Source organism: Apteryx rowi, unplaced genomic scaffold, assembly GCF_003343035.1.
Source record: "Apteryx rowi isolate R43461 unplaced genomic scaffold, aptRow1 scaffold_67, whole genome shotgun sequence".
In the NCBI taxonomy this organism is placed as follows: Eukaryota; Metazoa; Chordata; class Aves; order Apterygiformes; family Apterygidae; genus Apteryx; species Apteryx rowi.
This window is the reverse complement of record NW_020450949.1, coordinates 123073-141286: the sequence shown is the minus strand read 5'-3', so window position 1 is coordinate 141286 and position 18214 is coordinate 123073. Positions and strand designations below refer to the sequence as shown.

The window sequence follows — 18214 nt, the reverse complement described above, 5'->3', positions numbered from 1 at the left end:
CTGTGTGTGCTAAGGGATACATCAGGGTCTTAGACTTGCTGAGATAATTTTGGGGATTGTCTTGGAGAGAAGGAATCAAATTTGGGGCATGCTACATCTCTAGAGCAGGTTTTGCAACAAATGATTGCAACAGTCATGCTTGAGTTTTCTATCAGAGACAATTGGTTTGCTACAAAATAAAGCTCGTGAATGATCTAGGTTATATTCATTGTGAATGATCAAGGAACAAGGTGCTTTAGAAGAACAGTCAGACATGATGTGGACTTAACTGTACTCTTCTGTCTGTGTGTATTACAGTACAGACCTTAATAAACATAAGTAAATGATTACAGGTTGTTTTGCTTATAGTGCTATATAATAACCTGCTTTTTTCTGCAACTGTGGATCACATGTACCTTTTGTTCCTGCTTATTTGAAGTAGTTTCTCTATGCTAGGATATCTTGATATCTTTGGATATTTACATAAGTACTGTTGTTATAATGAATACATGTTTTCATAGTTTTACCGGCACTAGATATTATATTTTTCTTTTTTAAACAATAGCGTGGTCTTCCTGAAGTTTAATTTAGGTTGTAATAGAAAATTATCAAGCTGATGGTGCTGCAGAACTAGGTGACTACTGTATACAAGAACTTTTTCACTCTTGTTCTGCTCTTAAACTTAGTCTGTTGGTTATTTTGTGTTAAGAAGATAATTGAGATTTTTTTCATACAAATTACTGTCCTGGAGCTGCCTGTACAAACATCTGTCTATCTGAGGATTTTAGTGAACTTTTTGCTTTCATATTTCTGGCTCTTAAGTCTTCAAATGCAATTTTTAGTACTAATACTAATAGTATTTAGTACTAATAATTAGTACTAAAGATAGTACTAATGAAGTCAAAAAGGGAAGCAGCAGTATCCTGCTGATTCTTTCTTTTCTTAGTAGGTTGGGTAGTGGGGTGGGCAGGATAGATTCTTCTCTTGTGTTCTTTCTGGCTCAAAGTGAAGAACTGCAAAATAATTGGCAATTCACAGAGGATGGATGAAGCATAGGAGTTGTCCTCTGGATTTTCCTGCTTGACTATTTCACATTCAGTTAACTGCAGTGTGCTCTTGCTCATTAGTTTTTTGCTACAAACCATTTTATCTGAAATTTATCAAGATTCTTCTGTCTTTGAAGATGGTGCCCTAGTTCATTATCTGCAGGAGCAAGAATAAGGGCTGGAATCCACAGTGGGGATGGAACAAAAGCAATTTTGTCAGAGGTGTCCTTGTACTTTTCAATATTTTTTCTGTCTGGATTTTCCCATTTCTTGTAAAACATTTTCTTCATATTTTTACCACGGAGGCTTAGGATCACTGGTCAGGCTCATTTTTGCAAGGTAATATAGTTTTTAACTCTCCCAGAACTGATATTAGAGGACAAATATCAGGCAGTTCTATAGAAGCTCAGTGCTTGGACAGGAGCCACTGACTAATTAAAGAGGCCTCATAATAATCGCTATCATTTATCTATCCTACTTAGCATAGGCAGCAAATGAATGGCTCACAGAAGCTGACTTTAATTTTGTTCTTTACTTTCCAAGTGCATAATCTGTTTAATTCTTCACTACTTGGAATGTTTCTGTTAATTAAATGGAATCTCTGCAGGCTCAGTGATTCAGATTTTGGGACAAATTTGTGTACTTAACGAGGGGAAAGTTGGCCAAGGTCTCACCGGGCAACCTGATGCTTAAAGCAGTTCTTTCAAGGTTATTGTGTAAATGATGAGTGTTTCTTGGCAGTCAGCCACACAGAATCTTCCCTTTGCTGTTTAAGAGATGGATTCCTGTTTATCAAAGAATTCCTGCTACAACAAGTGCTAACTGATTTTCTCCATGACGGCTGACTGACTTTCTGACATATCTTGACTAGAGTGGAAATCAGTCCCTGTGGATGGTAGTGATAAATAAAGTAGGGCCTTACAAAGATTAAGGAAGTGGATATCAGGTCTTTGGCTTCTGATTTGGCAAACTGAATGTTACTTGCTACAATGGAATTAGGTAATGGGAGCAAAATCCCCTTTCCTGCAAGAATTCTCAAGACAGTTTACAGTATAGGACAATTCCTAAGAACAGTCAGTATTTAGCCTCTTCATCTTATTGCTATACATGAGTTTTTATAAGTAAAGCTGGCAGACAATGCCAGCTCGTGACTTCTGAGCAGAGTCTGGAGAATAGATATGAAAATAAGAAATGTCCACCTATGTATGGAAGTGTATGGTTTCCATATTTCGAAGTGTAGGATTCTGATGTGCATTACAAGGAAAGGGTGTGTATCTGATGGGCTCATTCTAGCACAGTCCTGTCTCTTCCCTTTCTGGTCTTACTGCCAGTTGAACAGCTTCTTCAGAGAGCAGGAGGTGAAGGATGTGGAAGACCAGGAGAGAGAACACCACAATTCTCCTCAGCAGAAAGCAACGCATAAGCTAGCTTTTAGATGCCCTTTATGTTCCTGCTCTCATTCCATGCGTACCTCCATTAGTCCTTATGTCAGTCCTCCTTCCCTAGGCTGGAGAAGGCGATGGGGAGGTTTCACTGGCTGATTTTGTCTGCTCAGCTATATTCTTGGCCCTTTTCAGTTGAGGAAGATGATTGCTTTACAAAACCTAAAGCAGGCGTATAGCATTCCATCCTACCTCCACTGTAGCCTTTCTCAAAAAATCCACCAGACAAGTGGGAGTTAGGCTCAGAAGGAAATAATCCATTGCCAACCTGCATCCCTGGAAATAGGATACTGAGGGAGGCCTCCAAATTTTCCTTCATTTGCTAACCGTTTCTGCCCGCATACTAACATTTTTTGCATGATGTTCCATTTCTGTGTCATTAGGAATGACTGGAAGAAGAAGCAAGATGGCTAGTGCTGTCACAGCGCAGTAAGTCCTTTCCCTTTTCCGTAATTCCCTGAGGCATATTTAATCACTTTCAAAAAGCACACAAGTGTTACGTGTTCCAGCCTCATTGTTCCATGTGAGCAGAAGTATTATGATCATAGCTGCCCTAGTGATGAGTGCAGAAATAGTCAGAGATGCAATGACAAAGGAATGTGTTACTTTCATATCTGTTGTCTTCCTGAGCAGAGGACCTGTTCAGATTCTTTAAATTCTTTAACTCTCCAGCACTTGAACAGAACATCAGCTTCCTTTCCTCTCATTACAGCTGAAGCAGTCATAAGTTTTGAGTTAACCATCAAGCATTTTCATTGGTTATACCTTTACTTCCGTAAGATAATAGGCATATTGAGCTGTTACCACAGCAAGTTCAAAAGATACATTTTAAGGCTGGCAATAACCATGATGTAAATTAGAAAAATATCTTTGACTTTCTTAATGAGATTTTAAGTTGATGAGACTACTGTGATGCTGAATTGCACTGCTGCAGCTCCTCTGGAACAAATAGTACTTCTTCCCAACACTCCTTTGGTGTACTTATTCCCTTATTTTTCTGCCACTGTATTTTCCATTCTAATTCAAGAAAAATATATTATCCTTTAAATGCTGAGGTAAATTGTGCTATAGACACTTACATATACTTTCTTTAGAGTTGTACCCTTTTTTTTCAAACTTACTTTAAAAACTGAGTAAAAGTAGTGTGATGCCTTTTTGTATGTTAACAGGCCAGGGTAGTCTTCCCTTCAGGTTAACTGGTTTACAGTTATTTATAAATGAAAAGTAACAAAATATCAATGCTGTGAATATTGAAGGAATTACATAAAAATATTTCTCTACTCTGTAGCATTATAGTTAAAGACAAATTGTCAGTTTCTCCTTTCTATCCATCCTTCCTCTTTTTTTTTTTTTTCCAGAAAAGCATATGTTCTACACCTGCTGAAATGCTTGTATACAAGAGAGAAGTGAGGCAACATAATCTAAATGTGGTTTCAAATTGATTTAACTGGGTATCTTGGACATCTATTTCAGTTTTAAAATGTCTTGTTTCCTTTTAGATTACGTGGATTGAGAGTAGCTTTAACAGACTTAAGATAAGCTATAATAAATCATTCTTAAATTGAAGTAGGTGTATTTGCATGGGGTTTTGCACTCATTTAATCAAACAAAACTGGTTTACTTTCTTAATGTAAACAGGACAGACAAAGAGCAGAGATCTGCACTGATTTCAGAAGGTGTTCAGCTGTTTTGTCTTGTTTTGTTTTTTCATTAAAATAAAGTCCAGTTTGCTTCAGAGTATTGCAGTAATAATTGGTTGCTTTAACTGGCATGCATCCAGGATCTAGAAGGTGAAAGGAAACATAGTAGGTGATATCATAACAAACTTTTGCCAAATTGAAGTTAGAGGGAATTTCCATTTTCTTTGTAGATGATATAAAAAGTTCTTATTTACAGTGAGGGCAGTGACAGTATCCAATAGTCGTCTTCATGGCAGTTCCAGGAGTAGAAGGATGCTCAGACGTGTTCCTGACACACAGCTAACATGCAAAGTATCTGGTAATTGGGATGGAGCACTTCATTTGACAGATTCTGAAGAAAGCAGAGAGCAGGAAAATACATAGCTCTGATATATATATTAAATGGTATTTGGATCCTCACTATAGCAGGGAAGGCTTGTTTGTAGCTGAGAGGGAAAATGAGGTAGTCCTTAGTGACAGAATAAGACTTTATCATTTTAATAGTGAGATTTACTTTGACCTTTTATGTTATACAGACCAGGTGCAAGCTTTTCACATTTTATACAGGCCAAGGCATCTGGCCTTGACCTGTATAATATGCAAACAGTGTGGTGCAAATTATCTGTTGAAAGACAGCTTTTCCTATGTATTAAGTCTCTTCAGAGTGAATCATCTCCTATAGAGTAATTTGTGGGATTGGTGTTAGTATCAGAATGACTGTCAGAGAAGGCTATACACTAGCTTTATTTTAGGAAAAGATAAGTTATGTGTTTCAAATAGTGCATAGCTTTACCCAGGGTGAGCAATATACAGGAGCACATCTTGTGTCCTCAGTTTTTTAAATAGCATTGATTCCATTTGAAAACTTCATGAGCATTCCACAGTGTTAGGCATGGAGGGATTTTTCTATATAATCCACATGTTTTCTGAAAGATCTTATGCTAGACCAGTATTCACTAAACAATAAGCCTTGTTTTTCCTTGTAGGAAATAGATATTCAATTGGAGCATCTGAAGAGGAGATCTTGAAGCAGAAGGAGGTGTCTGAGGAACTCGCAGTGGGCAAGATACACTTGCTGCAGTGACAGAGTAAGTATGAAAGATCTAGTAGAAACACTGAAAATAAGAAATCATATTCTGTTTGAAAGAATGATAGTATGTTTATGTGCTTGAGAGGCACTATAACAATTTCAGGGTCTCTCCTATCCAGAAGTATCGGGCACAGAAATACACAAGCATGCCTAGGCATTTACCTATAGAAGAGAGTGAGTGAGAGACAGAAAACCTTTTGCTTTCCTTACCTACACAACTCTTTCAAGAAACTATAAAATCAAGACATCTGATGACCAAGGTTTTAATTACTGCTACCAGTAACTGTGCCAGGAAATGGTACTGGTTCTGGAAGCAATAAAAAGGCAGCAGGCTCCCCTGCTTAAACTTATCTTTAACAAGGATATATCTCCTTTTTCCATGCCTTTAGAATTCTGGCCTGACATCACCAAGGCCTCCACACACAGTCTGGCTAGAGGGACGCTCTCTGATTTCCAAGAAAAACAAATGGAAAAGTGAAAACCTTGCATCTGGCCTGTTACCTCATCCTCAGCCACCCGGGCTGCTTGAGAGTCATCATGGCATTCCCAGTTCCTTTTTGCTTGCTACATAATAAATGAGAAAGACTGTTGAGAAAAGAGAAAGTCACAGAAAGCAGACAAGAGTTACAACTCAAAGGATTAGGAGGAGAGACCTACGTTATTTCTACGTGACATGATAAGTTTATTCAGATATTAAAGAATCTGTTTTTCCAAGAAGAGCTACCTGTGAAGCCAAGATGCACATGACCTATCAAAAAAGACAGGTAACAAACTGGAGCTTTAAGTATGAGAAGTACTTCTGTTTAACTCTCTGCAAAGAATCAGTCTAAAAGCTAAGTTCCAAGCAGTAATATTTGTAGAGGTCTGAAGAATGAGTAAGTAGTTGTTTTAGGATGTGAATGAAATGGAACCACACAAGTTAAGTTTCAGATCAAGGTTGCCAGGTAAACAATGACTGCTTGTCCTATTTTTGTTAACACATTTGGCTCAGGAATTGTTTTGCATATTTGGAGAGAAAGCCTGAATTTTTACAGATTTCTCCCCCCCCCCCCAATTTGGAGCAATATAAACATGTTGTAATACTCCACGTTTCCACAGGCAGAAGTGTCTCCAAAATTCTAATGAAGATTTGGACCTAACATTTAAGATAAGGAGAAGTAGACTCTGATAAAAATGACTGCAGTCTCCAGCCTAGGTACTATTACTAGCCATTCTCAATTCTACAATAATTATATTTAATGGGATTCTTAGCAGAACTACTTTTAGAGGATGGCACAAACTTTGCAAATGGAAGAGGACAAATGTAAAAAGACTAAATGTTAGCTCTGTCATCCTTACAAATTATTCTTTACTGAGGATGTTACAAGTCTAGCTCTCTGATGATTCGTGCTTTCTCTCAGTGCTCTTGCTACTTTCTGTTGTAGTTATTCAGATTTTCCCTCCTTTCAGCTGCTATCCAGTAACAGTTGATGGCCTCTTTGATTAAATGGATGGCACCTCCACTAAATGTGCCTTTGCTCCACCAAACATCAGCCGGAAAAGCTGGAATGGAAAAAAGAAATCGGAGCAAACAAGCAAGGATGTAAGCAGTAATGAATCCCCACAATTGTAACTGTTTTTGCTGTCACCACCAAAATAAATTTATTCTCCATGGCCTTGGTTTTGAGTTACAGATGTTCAGGGTTTACTCCCTCCTCCTACCTTAATTACCAATAATCAAAGCTACATAGTACAGTTTATTTCCCTTCACCCTTATTATTTGGATGAAGGATGACTGTACAGAGTTCAACATGCATGCAGGAAGGCTGTTCAACCTCTGTGTTAGGCAACAGACAAATTTGGATACAAATTCTGTTCAGGAAAACTGGCAGAAGATTAATTCTGACAACAACGTTTCTTTTAATCTTATGAAAACAATGTTTTCTTCTTTTAGATTAAAAGACAATCCATAAATCTTACTATACCACATTTTTTATAAAAGCTTGAGAGAACAAAATACTCACGGGGGGGGGGGGGGGGGGGGGGGGGGGAAGGCGCCATGAATGATTAGATCAGATGCCTATGCTATTCCTGTTTTTGTGATTTCTGCATTAGCAACTTATAACTACTGATCTTCACATTATTTAAAGAGTGAAGTCTTATTAGCTGCAGTGAAATTTTTCAGAAGACAAAAGAACGATTTCTTAAAAATTCAAGGAAATTGCAGATATGTGGCTTTTGGGTAGTTGCCAACTTCTGAACAAATTTAAGTGATGAGTCTGCACTTTGCATTTCCATAACCTGCTGCCAGCGGTGTTACAGCTGTCTCTGTTGCATGCATAGTGAAAAGGAGGATTTAAGCAAGCTCTTCAGTACTTTTCTGTGGGATTTAGAATGGAAGCAAGCTTCTAATACGTTTATCCTGTGTGATCACAGTGAAGGCAAATGACTACAATGACAATGACAAATCATGTTCAAAGAAGCGCATGAATCTATGGCTATAATTTCAAATCTTTATAAAAATCCTTAGTTCACAGAATTCAACTATCGTATAAATCTGAAAACTGCTAAATGCTCTAGCCACCTTAGTATTTACAGTGTTGCTTCTATTATGAAAACACCTGCACTAGTTTTAGTGGCAAGACAATTTAATTCACCTGTATTTATTCAGTTTGATTGCCAAATAAAATATAGCACTGCTGTCATTCTGGTAGCAAGCAAGCACTGCATTCTTTCTGGAAAGTGCCCCAGTCTTCCCTTTGCATTTGTACCATGATTTATTTTACTTTTGAAAACAGCTTATTTTTCAGTCTTTTCAGGGCTTCTTGGTTCTTATTTATAAATGTGTCTATTCTGTAGATATAATTGAACTATTTCACAGAAAGAGAATAAATTTAACAAGTATTTTACCCTGCTCCTATGGCTGGAAGAGGTGCATTATTGTGAAATGTAATATTTGCATACAGTTGGCAGATTCTTGTGGCAACAAAATCTGTTTTATCATTAATTTAGGCTTCTTCATTCTCTTATGACAGAAATCACAGGCAGAATTATTCACATAATCCTTTGGCTTAAAGGAAGATTGCTCCTAACATTTTATTCAGAATGTATTATTTTCTTTCCATGAATGACTGTTCCTTGAAACAGTGGTGTAAACGTGTTCCTTATTCTCTGAAATTAGTTTGCACTGATTTTGGATTTTTTTTTTCCCCCCTCACAGGCTTTGTTTAGATTCATGGGAATTTCATATCACTCCTGAAGCTTCAGTATAAAAGAGCAGAATCAAGCTAAGTCTGGAAAAAGCATTGTAATAAGCACCTCATTGTTCAGTAAGTAGATTTACTTCCAACACAGATACAGAAGAGGAAAATAAGGGTTCCACTAGCAAAATGTGAAATTCCAACTAGTGTATCTCTTTCCAAGGAGAAAACACCAGGTGTTCTGAGTTTTTCCAGAATGTGTATACTAATTTTCTTGTCTTATGTGTGGATTAGAAACTAATCACAAGCAGAACTATTCTGTCTTCTTCTAAGACATCCTCCACTGCTGCAAGGGTCACATTTTAATTAAAAAATACATTGGTGGCTTTTCATATGTCCTGCCTATGTCTTTAAGCTTGTGAACTTAATAGTCACATATTTCTTATGGTTGAAAGTACCAATAGAGAGGCAAGGAGGCTTGGGAGAGGGATTGAAAAAATATTTTTTATTTAAATATACTTAACTTTACAGTTCAGGCTTCAGTACTACATTTATTTTCTCACATGCTGGTTTGTAACCACTTATATACAATTTTATCAAAATGAGTAAGTGTGGTTTGGTGAAAATAATCTTCTATCTTAATCTTCTGTTGAGTGGAAAGACAGCTTGTCCTTCTTCTAGCACAACAGCATTCTTCTAAGTTAAGTCACAGGGAAAAATTACCATATACGTGACATGTTCATGGGTTTTCATTCTATTTTCAAATAACATTTACTGAAGAAATAAGACATTTATTTGGTTTTGTAAAAGGTTAGAAGTATTATTGCCAATGCCATGACTCAAACATGCAATTTCTTTTTTCTCCTTTAAGACCAAGGTAACAGTAATTGATCAAAAAGACAGATACACTGTCTGATGTTAAAATCTTTCCAACCTCAGAGTTACAAAAATAGTAACAGAAATGTATCACATTCTACATTTACCACATCTGCAACGTACATAATATATTTACATCATTTAAAAGATCAAAGTGGAATAATGTAGGCTTCAAGATGTTGCAGTCCAGCTGCATTGTAACATCTATTTCTAAGATCAAGTCAACCACAGCTTTTCTCAGTGTTTCCACTGCCTCTCTTAAGCCAATCCGTGTAATACAACAGCAGATGCAAGCTATTATCAAACTTTTCGCAGCTCTAGGTTTTTGCATCTTCCTGTCTTCTAACTAGGAAGCTGTGTGCAGGTCAGATCAGGTATCTGCTTCCAGGGCTGATGGGATCTGCAAGTTTGAACTGGGATCTATCTGTATTTGTGCACCAAACCCAACACTTGGGTTTGAGCCACACTTGAAGAGGAGCTGCAGGTTTCAAATTCAAGAGAATGGTTGGTAATCGCAATACACAGACCATCAGTGTCACATGTGGCTCTGCTATGTGCTACTAATCTCTTAGAGACTTGCTTTCAGACTGCATGTAAATTATGGCCCAGACATCATTTATAAGAGGGACTAGAAAGCCATACTGCCCTTCTGTTACTACTTTTAAGTGATGTGTGTGTGTAAGTCTGTAGATCAACTACGGTATCTTAAAAATACTATTCCTATGAGGAGAAGAAAGTCAATGAACTAGTGTGGGAGGGTAGGTTTTTTGTAGGTTTGTTGGTTGATTTCATTTGGCAGGTTTGCTTTCTGTTTGTTTGTTTTTAAGAAATAGAAAAGATCCACTTTCTCCTTACTGGCTGGGCTGTTTAGCACTCTGAAATTCAGAGATTCTGATACTCTCTCTATTATGTAAGCAGGTTTTGTTCTGCGTTCTCAAAGAAAACAAATTTGGCTGACCTAGACAGTGTAATTCCTAATTCACCAAAGGATCTCTGAATTCCGTGGATTTGCCACAGTCCTGATATTCACCTTGTTCTTCCTCAGGAAAGCGGCAGCTGCAGGCGTCATCCTCCTGAATCGACTGTTCAAGTGTGGTATGCACTAATGAAAAAAAACATATATTCACATTCTGTTGTATTTATCCAGCCATCTTATTCCACCCTTCCTCAGTCACAACTGCAGGACATCAGCAGGCAAAAATCTTCTTAATGATCCAGTAATTTGATCTTAAATTGTTCCTCTACAAAGATATTTCTGATACATTAATTTATCATACTTTGTTTTCCCCAGTGCACCAGGGGCTGCTATGGCTTTGTTTGCCACAGGGATGAAAGGAAGAGTGAACAACATGGAATTGTTAGATTTTTGGAGTAATGCTATTTTCTCCTATAATCAGAATCACATTAGAGGATCAAGCTTTTATCCCTAGGAAAGAAAAAAAAACTGATTTTTTTTTCTAGTTTCCTGTTCAAAGGATGACTTTATATCACCAGTTTTTTTTAATTAAATACCAGGTAGGTTTTAATTGTGTGCTATGGAAGAACAGGTACATGCTTATTCAGACACTATTTATAAGAGAAGTCTTAAGATTCTGTGGCTAAAATGTTTTGCTTTCAGATAATTAAGATAATTAAGCTGCTTTCACTAACAACTCTGTACTTGAGTACGTACTGAAGGGTGTATATAATCAAACAAATGAACAATATACAAAGTACATTGGTACTTTGTATATTACAGAAGTAATGAGGGATGTGATTAAAAAGCTGAGAAATGGAGAAATGAAAAAAGTATTTGGTTTGTTGGGATTTCATATTTTGAGTTTTCACTTATCCTAGTTTGTTTCTTCTAGTCTGTAGGGAAGGCATAAATGCCATCTGAAGAAAATCAATGTTATAATGAGATTGGAAAGCACCGAAACATGACAAATTGTGTCAAGGGCACCCTTCCAGGAAGAGCAAGGACTGTATCCTCTTCCCATGGGAAAAGAATTGAGGAGACCTGATACACTTTTACATCTTTTCACCATTCTTCTGTTGTATTAAAAGATTATCTAAGGCCATATTCTAAAATAATGGAATACTTATTCTGGGTAAATAAAAAATATACAAACCCAATGAATAGTCATTAAAGCCCTGGAATTAAATATCTTAGCATGTTATGTCTAGAATTCCACTGCATTTATTTGGGGAGTTCAAAATCAAAATGAAAGAAGTACAAAACAAATTTCTTTGATCATGCCTTCCTAAGGAACCTACCTCCAAGTGCACTCAAGTGCCAAGTACAGAAATAGTGGTATTTGTTAGGAAGGGTGAGGGAAGAATATCCATAGAGATTCACAGATGATACTACAAGTTATCTGAAGGAAGGCTACGAATGCTCAGCATTTGATCTGTTCACGCATGTGGAACTACCCAGAGGGCAGCTGACAAACGTTCAGCCCCAGCTTACACTAGAGTAAATAGGTTGGGTGGCCAACCTCAACAATAAATCTTAGAATGCTATTTCCTGGGGATAGTAGTCTCCCATGTAATTTCATATTGCAGTGTCGGCTGCAAAGGACTGGGGGGAAGTGCTGCTTTGGAACCCTTAGGAAGCTGTAAGCAAATTCTCCTAGTAGTCTAACTTATAATTACGGTTGCTTTCCATTATACAGGGTAATGTTAACTGGTATTCTACAAATAATGGAAAAACTTAGGTAATACAGGTGCTGCAGAGTTCACTGTAAACACAAAAGTGCCTTTAGGTGGCGCCAAACCGGAGCTGATAAAACACGCAATTCGCCTCGTATCTCTGCTAAACTCCAGAGCTTCCCCGGAGGGCTTATTAGCTTGCAGAGGGCGGTGCTAGATTCAAGCTGGCTCTGCGTATGTGTAGCAACGTGTCCTGGTTTGATATTCTCTCTTTTACTGACGGTAAAGTGCAAAGACACCCAGAGAGCACTACAAAAGGCAGTATGGTTGGTGCTGTGTGTTAGCTGGCCTTAGGGTGCTCTGGCTCCAGACCATAGGTACTATTTCTGAGCAGATGGAACTAGGAAGCGCTATTGCCACACGTGCCAGGGATGGTACTTGGAAGAAATAAACAAAACTGAATCCAGCTGGATAAGCAAGGCTCAGCTGAGCTTTTTCACCTTTATGGATGCGGTCAGAGTTAACCTGCAATATTGATAAAACAGCCACAGATAATTGAGAGTTGACTGTAATCAAAATTCCAAAACTTTGGATTCCTTTCAGTTACTGTATCTGACTTCCAAGGAAAAATTTCAAGCTATCTGCAACTATCTTTTAAAGGCACTTAAACCTGGATTCCTAATTTCTGTCTAGTTTCGGAAAGAAAAATTCAATTGAAGAGTGTATCTATCTTACTTTTCTTGAAGACAGCATGTAGTTTCTTTTTCTGCCAGATGCTGAAGCATATGCACAAAGGTAGCAGAAACAGTATGCACAACAGCCCAGTTACAGCAAGAGAAATTCTGATGATGTCCGGCTCGAGGTCCTTCCCTAGGAAGCAAACAGCATTCTCAAGTGTTACAGAGCAAAATTCTACTGCAGCTGAATTAGCTGACTTCTTTGTCGCCATCTCAATATGTCTGCTTCTGTATTAGTTTGCAATATTGGAAATGGATATAAGAAGGTACTCTTGGTTTAAATATGTCTGTGAGCTATAGTATGTCTCAAAGAAAGTCATAATTCTTTAGCTGTAATTAAACAATATTATGTGATGACTCACCTGGCACAGTGATAGAAAGTGGAAAGGCAGAAGTGGTAGCTAGAGTAGTGGCTAAAGCAGAACTATCTGAAGTGTGTCTGCAAACCACATCTTTTGCTGTAGTTCCAGGCTCCAGGACCCGAGTTGCAGAGCATCTGAAAAATATTTAAAGTAAAAACAAACAAACAAACAAAATTATGGAAATGAATTCAGTCAAGTGCAATAGCAATATCATTTATTTTTTGATTACTTACTTTGTCCAGTTTTTACAGGAGCCATTGGGTTGATCATTAAAAGTTCCAAAGCGACAAGCTTGGCAACCTTCAACAAAGAAGGACAGGTAGTCACTATTTACATAAGATGAGCATTTAAAACTATATGTGAAACATTGTTATTGCCTGCTCGTACAATAACTATGATCCACAATCATAAATATTTGTCATCTATTAATATTTTACAAGCTGCTCTGAGTATACAAGGCAAGTCTTTCCCTGTGTCCATCCGCAGAAGCTATGGGTGAGTACAATACTTGGCTACTGAGCTGTTTTAGCACAAGCTGTTGTAACTTGCATTTAACTCCAGTGTTCCCAGCTCTGTTTCCCACATGCTGGCCACAAGGCAGCTGCCAGGTGAAGGGAACTAATGCATGTGTGATTTGAGCCTCAGTAGGGCTCAGATTTTGGTGAGCATGTCTGTCTGTGCTTGCTCCACATAGTATGCAAACTGTTCAGCAGCACTGGCAGTTTTTATCTTGTGAGGTCTTTAGGGCTCCCCTTTCTGCACTGGGCAAGAGGCTGTGTTGTGTGCAGTGCAGCGGACACAGGCGACTTAAGCTAATGGGGAAAGGTGACCTTACCGCTTCCTGCGTTCTCCTCACCCACGCCGCAGTTTCTGTCACAGCGGGAGCAGCCGTCTCCACTGCAGTGATATCCATCCCTGCATGTGCATTCGGCATCACTTTTTGGTGAACACTCTCTTAAATACCTGAATCTTCCTGAAAGGTGGAAACGACTCCTGTGTTATATACACATTCAAACCTAAAGCACAGGGTAGCAGAGGCCCAAGGCCCTTGCTCAAACCACTGACAAAAATTAAACTGTCAGTTTAGAGAGAGTTGTGGCAGATGCATCACGTTATTTGGCCAGTGATATTTTCCATTTGCAATGAAATGACAAATTAATACAAATTATTTTATCCCACATCAGGTAACAGAAGCATTTGTAAAGAGGAACTCCTCATCCCCCCAGCAGGCCCAGCTGCAGGTCCCACACCGCCACTGCCTCGAGGGAGGTCACACCAACCGCCGCTGCCACCGTCCAGAGGGAGACACCCCACCACCCGGAGAGAGGTCACCCTGCTGCCACTGCCCACAGGTGGGTCACCCAGCTGCTGCCACCTGCAGGGGGGTCACCCTGTCACTGCCCCCCGCAGGGAGGTCACCCCGCTGCCACTGCTGCCCAGAGGGAGGTCACCCCACTGCCACTGCCCACAGGTGGGTCACCCAGCTGCCACCACCTGCAGGGGGGTCACCCTGTCGCCGCCCCCCGCAGGGAGGTCACCCCGCTGCTGCTGCCTTCAGGGGGGTCACCCCGTCGCCACTGCCCCCCGCAGGCAGGTCACCCCGCTGCTGCTGCCCCCCGCAGGGGGGTCACCCCGCCGCCCGCAGGGGGTGCCGGTACCTTCGCACTTGCGGCAGAGGGTGCAGCGGCTCTGTCCCGCGGCGCTGGAGAAGGTGTCGGGCGGGCACTGCCGGCAGCCCGCGCCGCGCCCGCAGCCCACGCTCAGCATGAAGGTACCTGCGGGCCGAGACACACGGTGGCTGTTGCGAGGCCGCCCCGGCCGCGCCGCCCCCCCCCCCCCCGGCCCGCTCCCGGCCCGGCCCTCACCCGCCGGGCAGGTGGCGGCGCACGGCGCGGCGGCCGCCGGCCCCGGGCGCAGCAGCGCCAGCAGCGCCAGCAGCGGCGGGAGCGTGGCGCCCGCTGCCGCTCGCATGGGGTCGGCAGACAGCAGGAGTGCGCGCGGGGCGGCGGGCGCCGGCCCTTAGCGGCCGCCCCCGGCCAGCCCCGTGCGTCACCCGGGGGCGGCGGGGAAACCCCGGCCCGGCCCGCGGGGCTTTCCGCCCCCGGCGCGACCCCCGGGGCTGCCGGGCAGCGTCTGCCGCCGCCTCAGCGCTGCCGGGCAGCGCCCTCCCGCCGCGCTCCGGCGAGTCCCGCGGCCGCGGGGGGCCCGGCCCGGCCCGGCCGTGAGCCAGGTGCAGCCCCAGGAAGGCGGAGGAGACTAGCCTCAGCGTCCGGAAAAGAACACCTCTGTCTCTGCGTACTCCTCAAAAGATACAGGTGGTTCATGTCTCTGAGGGCTGTGGCCTGTCCTCTGAAATCTTTCAAGATATTCAATCCCTCACTAGACAGACAGAAAAGCCACTAATTTAAGCCAGGATGACTAAAGTAGATGGGGAAAGACAGAGGGAAGTGATGGGTTTTGAATTAATAATCAGATGTTCTGTAAGCACTAAAAAGATAGCAAGGAGACAAATGACATGTATTTGTCAGCAAGGAGCCACGTCCAGTCAATCTAATTTTCTCCTATGACAACATTGCAGGTCTTGTGGAGAGCAGAGAGGCGGTAAACTTCTCACAACCTGACTTTCATCAAGCTTTTGACATCATTCAATAGCATACCTGTTAAGTAAGCTGGGAAAATACACTGAACCTAGGTGAGGTGAGTGCAGAACTGCTGGCTGACCATGCTTAGAGAGCACTTAGTAAAGGTTGCTGTCAAGGATGCTTGGGGGTACCCATGTGGAAGTCTCTTGGTTCCCTGCCTGTTCGGTATTTTTATCAGCAGTGTAATCTGTGCTGTCATTTATTGATAATGGAACATATTTTGCAGAGATGTACAGATGATACACAGCTGGGAGGATAACAAGCCTTGGGCTAGACCAGATGAGAACTCAGACATGAGCTTGACTGATTTGAGGGACAGTCTAAAATAACCAGCACCAGATTCTGAAATTCACAAAGGCATAGCGAGATCCGACTGCATAAATACGTGGTAAGGACCAGTTCACAACGGTTACTAAAAGAAGGCTCTAGGATTATGGTATTTCACAGACTGAGTGCTCCTAGGTGTCCCTGCAAGGTGTGTGAAGCAATCTTTGTGCTCTGCTCAGCACCTGGAAGCTGCTGGGAGCAGCCCCAGCGGGAAGATCACTGTGTCCAGTTCTAGGCACAGCACAAGGGAAACCACCCACCAGAAAAGCCCAGAAGGCAGTGTGAGCTGTTCAGACCCGCAGAACGGTGATGGTGATGCAACAAAAGCATGCAGGTGCACAGAGGGCGGTGGCGAAGAAGGCAACGTGCTGGTCCCCGTCTCTGGGTGGGTGGGAGAAGGAGCGATGGGTTTGAACTGCAGCCAGGGCCACGTCAGGCATCAGCAGGTATCTGTAGGGACATCGACGGGCTGGGATGCAGCCCTGCAAAGGCGGTGGCCTTTGCCTGATGGCAGAGCGGGAGCAAGGCCACGGCTGGGGGCGCGGGGTGGGAGCCTTTCCCTGACGGCAGAGCAGGAGCAAGACTGCGACTGGGGCACGGGGGGGAGGAGCGGTGGCTCCTGCGGCGCCGCAGCGGAGTGGCGCCGCGGCCCTCAGCGGCTCGGGAGCACCGTGAGGTCAGGGCCAATCGGGTCAATCAGGGCCAATCGCGTGCCCTCGGCCAATCCCCGTCCGCTCCCGGGTGGGCGGGGCCTCGCGCCGCTCGTGGTGCCGGCGCCGCCCTTTGCCCGGGAGGGCATGCAGTGAGATGGGGCGTGCGAGCAGGCCGTGCGGCCGGCCCGGGCTGGGCGAGGCAAGGTGCCAGTCACAGCCGTGGTCACACAGACCCTCTGCCTCACCCCATACCTCCTACAAAAGCTGGGTTTTGCGCTGAGAGACATGCTTTGCTGTGCTGCAGTTTGGAGTAAGGTTAGGAGCAGAGCTTAGAAAACAAGGCTGTCATTCTTTGAAAATTCTGGTTATGCTAAAGTAAGCTTGTGTTGCTGTGGCCAGGCTGCTTTGGTGTGTGTGTGCCATAGCAGCGAATAGTGTTTTTAATGTGTTCTGGGGCCTCTAGGATACAATAACCTTCACATACTGCGTAAGACATAAGATGTGCTTCACTGGGTCTGACTATGTGCGGAACTTGGTGGAGACCATCTCAGCTTTCTGCAGTCAGCTGAATGTGAAAGCAGCAGAAATAAATAGAAGGGAAAACAGTGAGGAAAGAGTTTTCTAGAATATATAACTTATAAGCAAACATCCACTTCAACTCTCATACGGATAGATTTGCAGTAACAACAAGGACTGGTCTAGTGGAAGTCTTGACTGAAGTTCATTGTGGTCAGTAAACCTGAGCTCTCTACATTGTCTCAGGTAAGACAGCAGAAGCCTTCAGACATGCTAAGAAAGTGTCTACCACATCTTGTGTTTCTTCCCTGAAAGCTACTCTCTTGTTACGTGACATAGACGTGTGTTTCTCTGCCAGAGCTCTAGCAAGTCCATTAGCTGGGAACCAGACCCTTGAAGGAATGGTCAGCACCTGCAAGTAGCAGTTTTTCAGAAAAGGACTCTCTGTGGTCTTGCAGGGTCCTCTTAACAGCTCGCTCTTTCTTCCCAAACACTGAAATTTCTCCTTAGGAAAACTAGGAAAAAATTCTGTCCCAGAGCAATGGGAATTTTCAATGGACCATGTTACTTAGGAAACTGGGATGCCAATTAAGAGTTTTAGATGGAATTTGGAGGAGGATAATGAATTAGTTCAGCACTTTTTGACAGGGAGCACCTTTTAAGTGCGAGGGCTGCCTGAGAAAAAGCACAAGAAGCTTGTTTTAAGGAATGTAGGAAAGAAGTAGGTTAAGTTGGATGGCTTGGGGTGAGAGCTGACGCCTTGCTGTAGAAGTCTTTGAAACTGGAGGTGTGTAACTTGTGATGATGATAGCATAGGTGGGTCATGCTGTCAAAGCGTTGGGCTCGGAAAATGCACTGCAAAGCTGCGTTCTGAGTGAACACGAGGAGGAAACCTGACAAAGGGAAAGGGAGCGCGGAACAATGTCAGAGACGTCGGCAAGTGCTAAGCCGAGGCTTGGTCGGGCCGAGCGACCCCGGCGCGGCTCTGACGGGGAGGTTGCGACGCTGGCGCGGCGGCTGCCGGGGGCGGGCGAGCGCGGCGGGGACACGCGAGG

The 18214-nt window shown here is 42.5% G+C and overlaps 2 protein-coding genes across 2 annotated transcripts in view; one reads left to right on the top strand and one right to left on the bottom strand.

The window, feature by feature from the left end:
- Positions 1–8551: 8551 nt before the first annotated feature.
- Positions 8552–14992, bottom strand: TNFRSF9 (TNF receptor superfamily member 9). Its single transcript, XM_026085661.1, has 7 exons — positions 14887–14992; positions 14680–14796; positions 13857–13994; positions 13255–13321; positions 13022–13155; positions 12658–12792; positions 8552–10393 (listed from the first exon to the last, which is right to left on the bottom strand). The coding sequence occupies exons 1-7, from the start codon at positions 14990–14992 to the stop codon at positions 10266–10268; spliced, it is 825 nt and encodes a 274-aa protein (XP_025941446.1). The 3' UTR covers positions 8552–10265.
- Positions 13946–18214, top strand: part of PARK7 (Parkinsonism associated deglycase) — a 12742-nt gene continuing 8473 nt past the window's right edge. Inside the window, exons 1-3 of the mRNA XM_026085579.1 lie at positions 13946–14373; positions 15600–15718; positions 15890–16051. The gene's annotated coding sequence lies outside the window, so the exon portion shown is untranslated. The remainder of the gene's footprint in view (positions 14374–15599; positions 15719–15889; positions 16052–18214) is intronic.

Bases quoted from the DNA above. Each gene is read 5' to 3' on its own strand.
- TNFRSF9 (XM_026085661.1), bottom strand. From the start codon at position 14,992: ATGCGAGCGGCAGCGGGCGCCACGCTCCCGCCGCTGCTGGCGCTGCTG. The intron at 14,797-14,886 runs GTGAGGGCCGGG...CTCGGCCCGCAG, and splicing joins CGCCGCCACCTGCCCGGCGG to GTACCTTCATGCTGAGCGTG. The intron at 13,995-14,679 runs GTACCGGCACCC...TCCACCTTTCAG, and splicing joins CCTCTGCCGCAAGTGCGAAG to GAAGATTCAGGTATTTAAGA.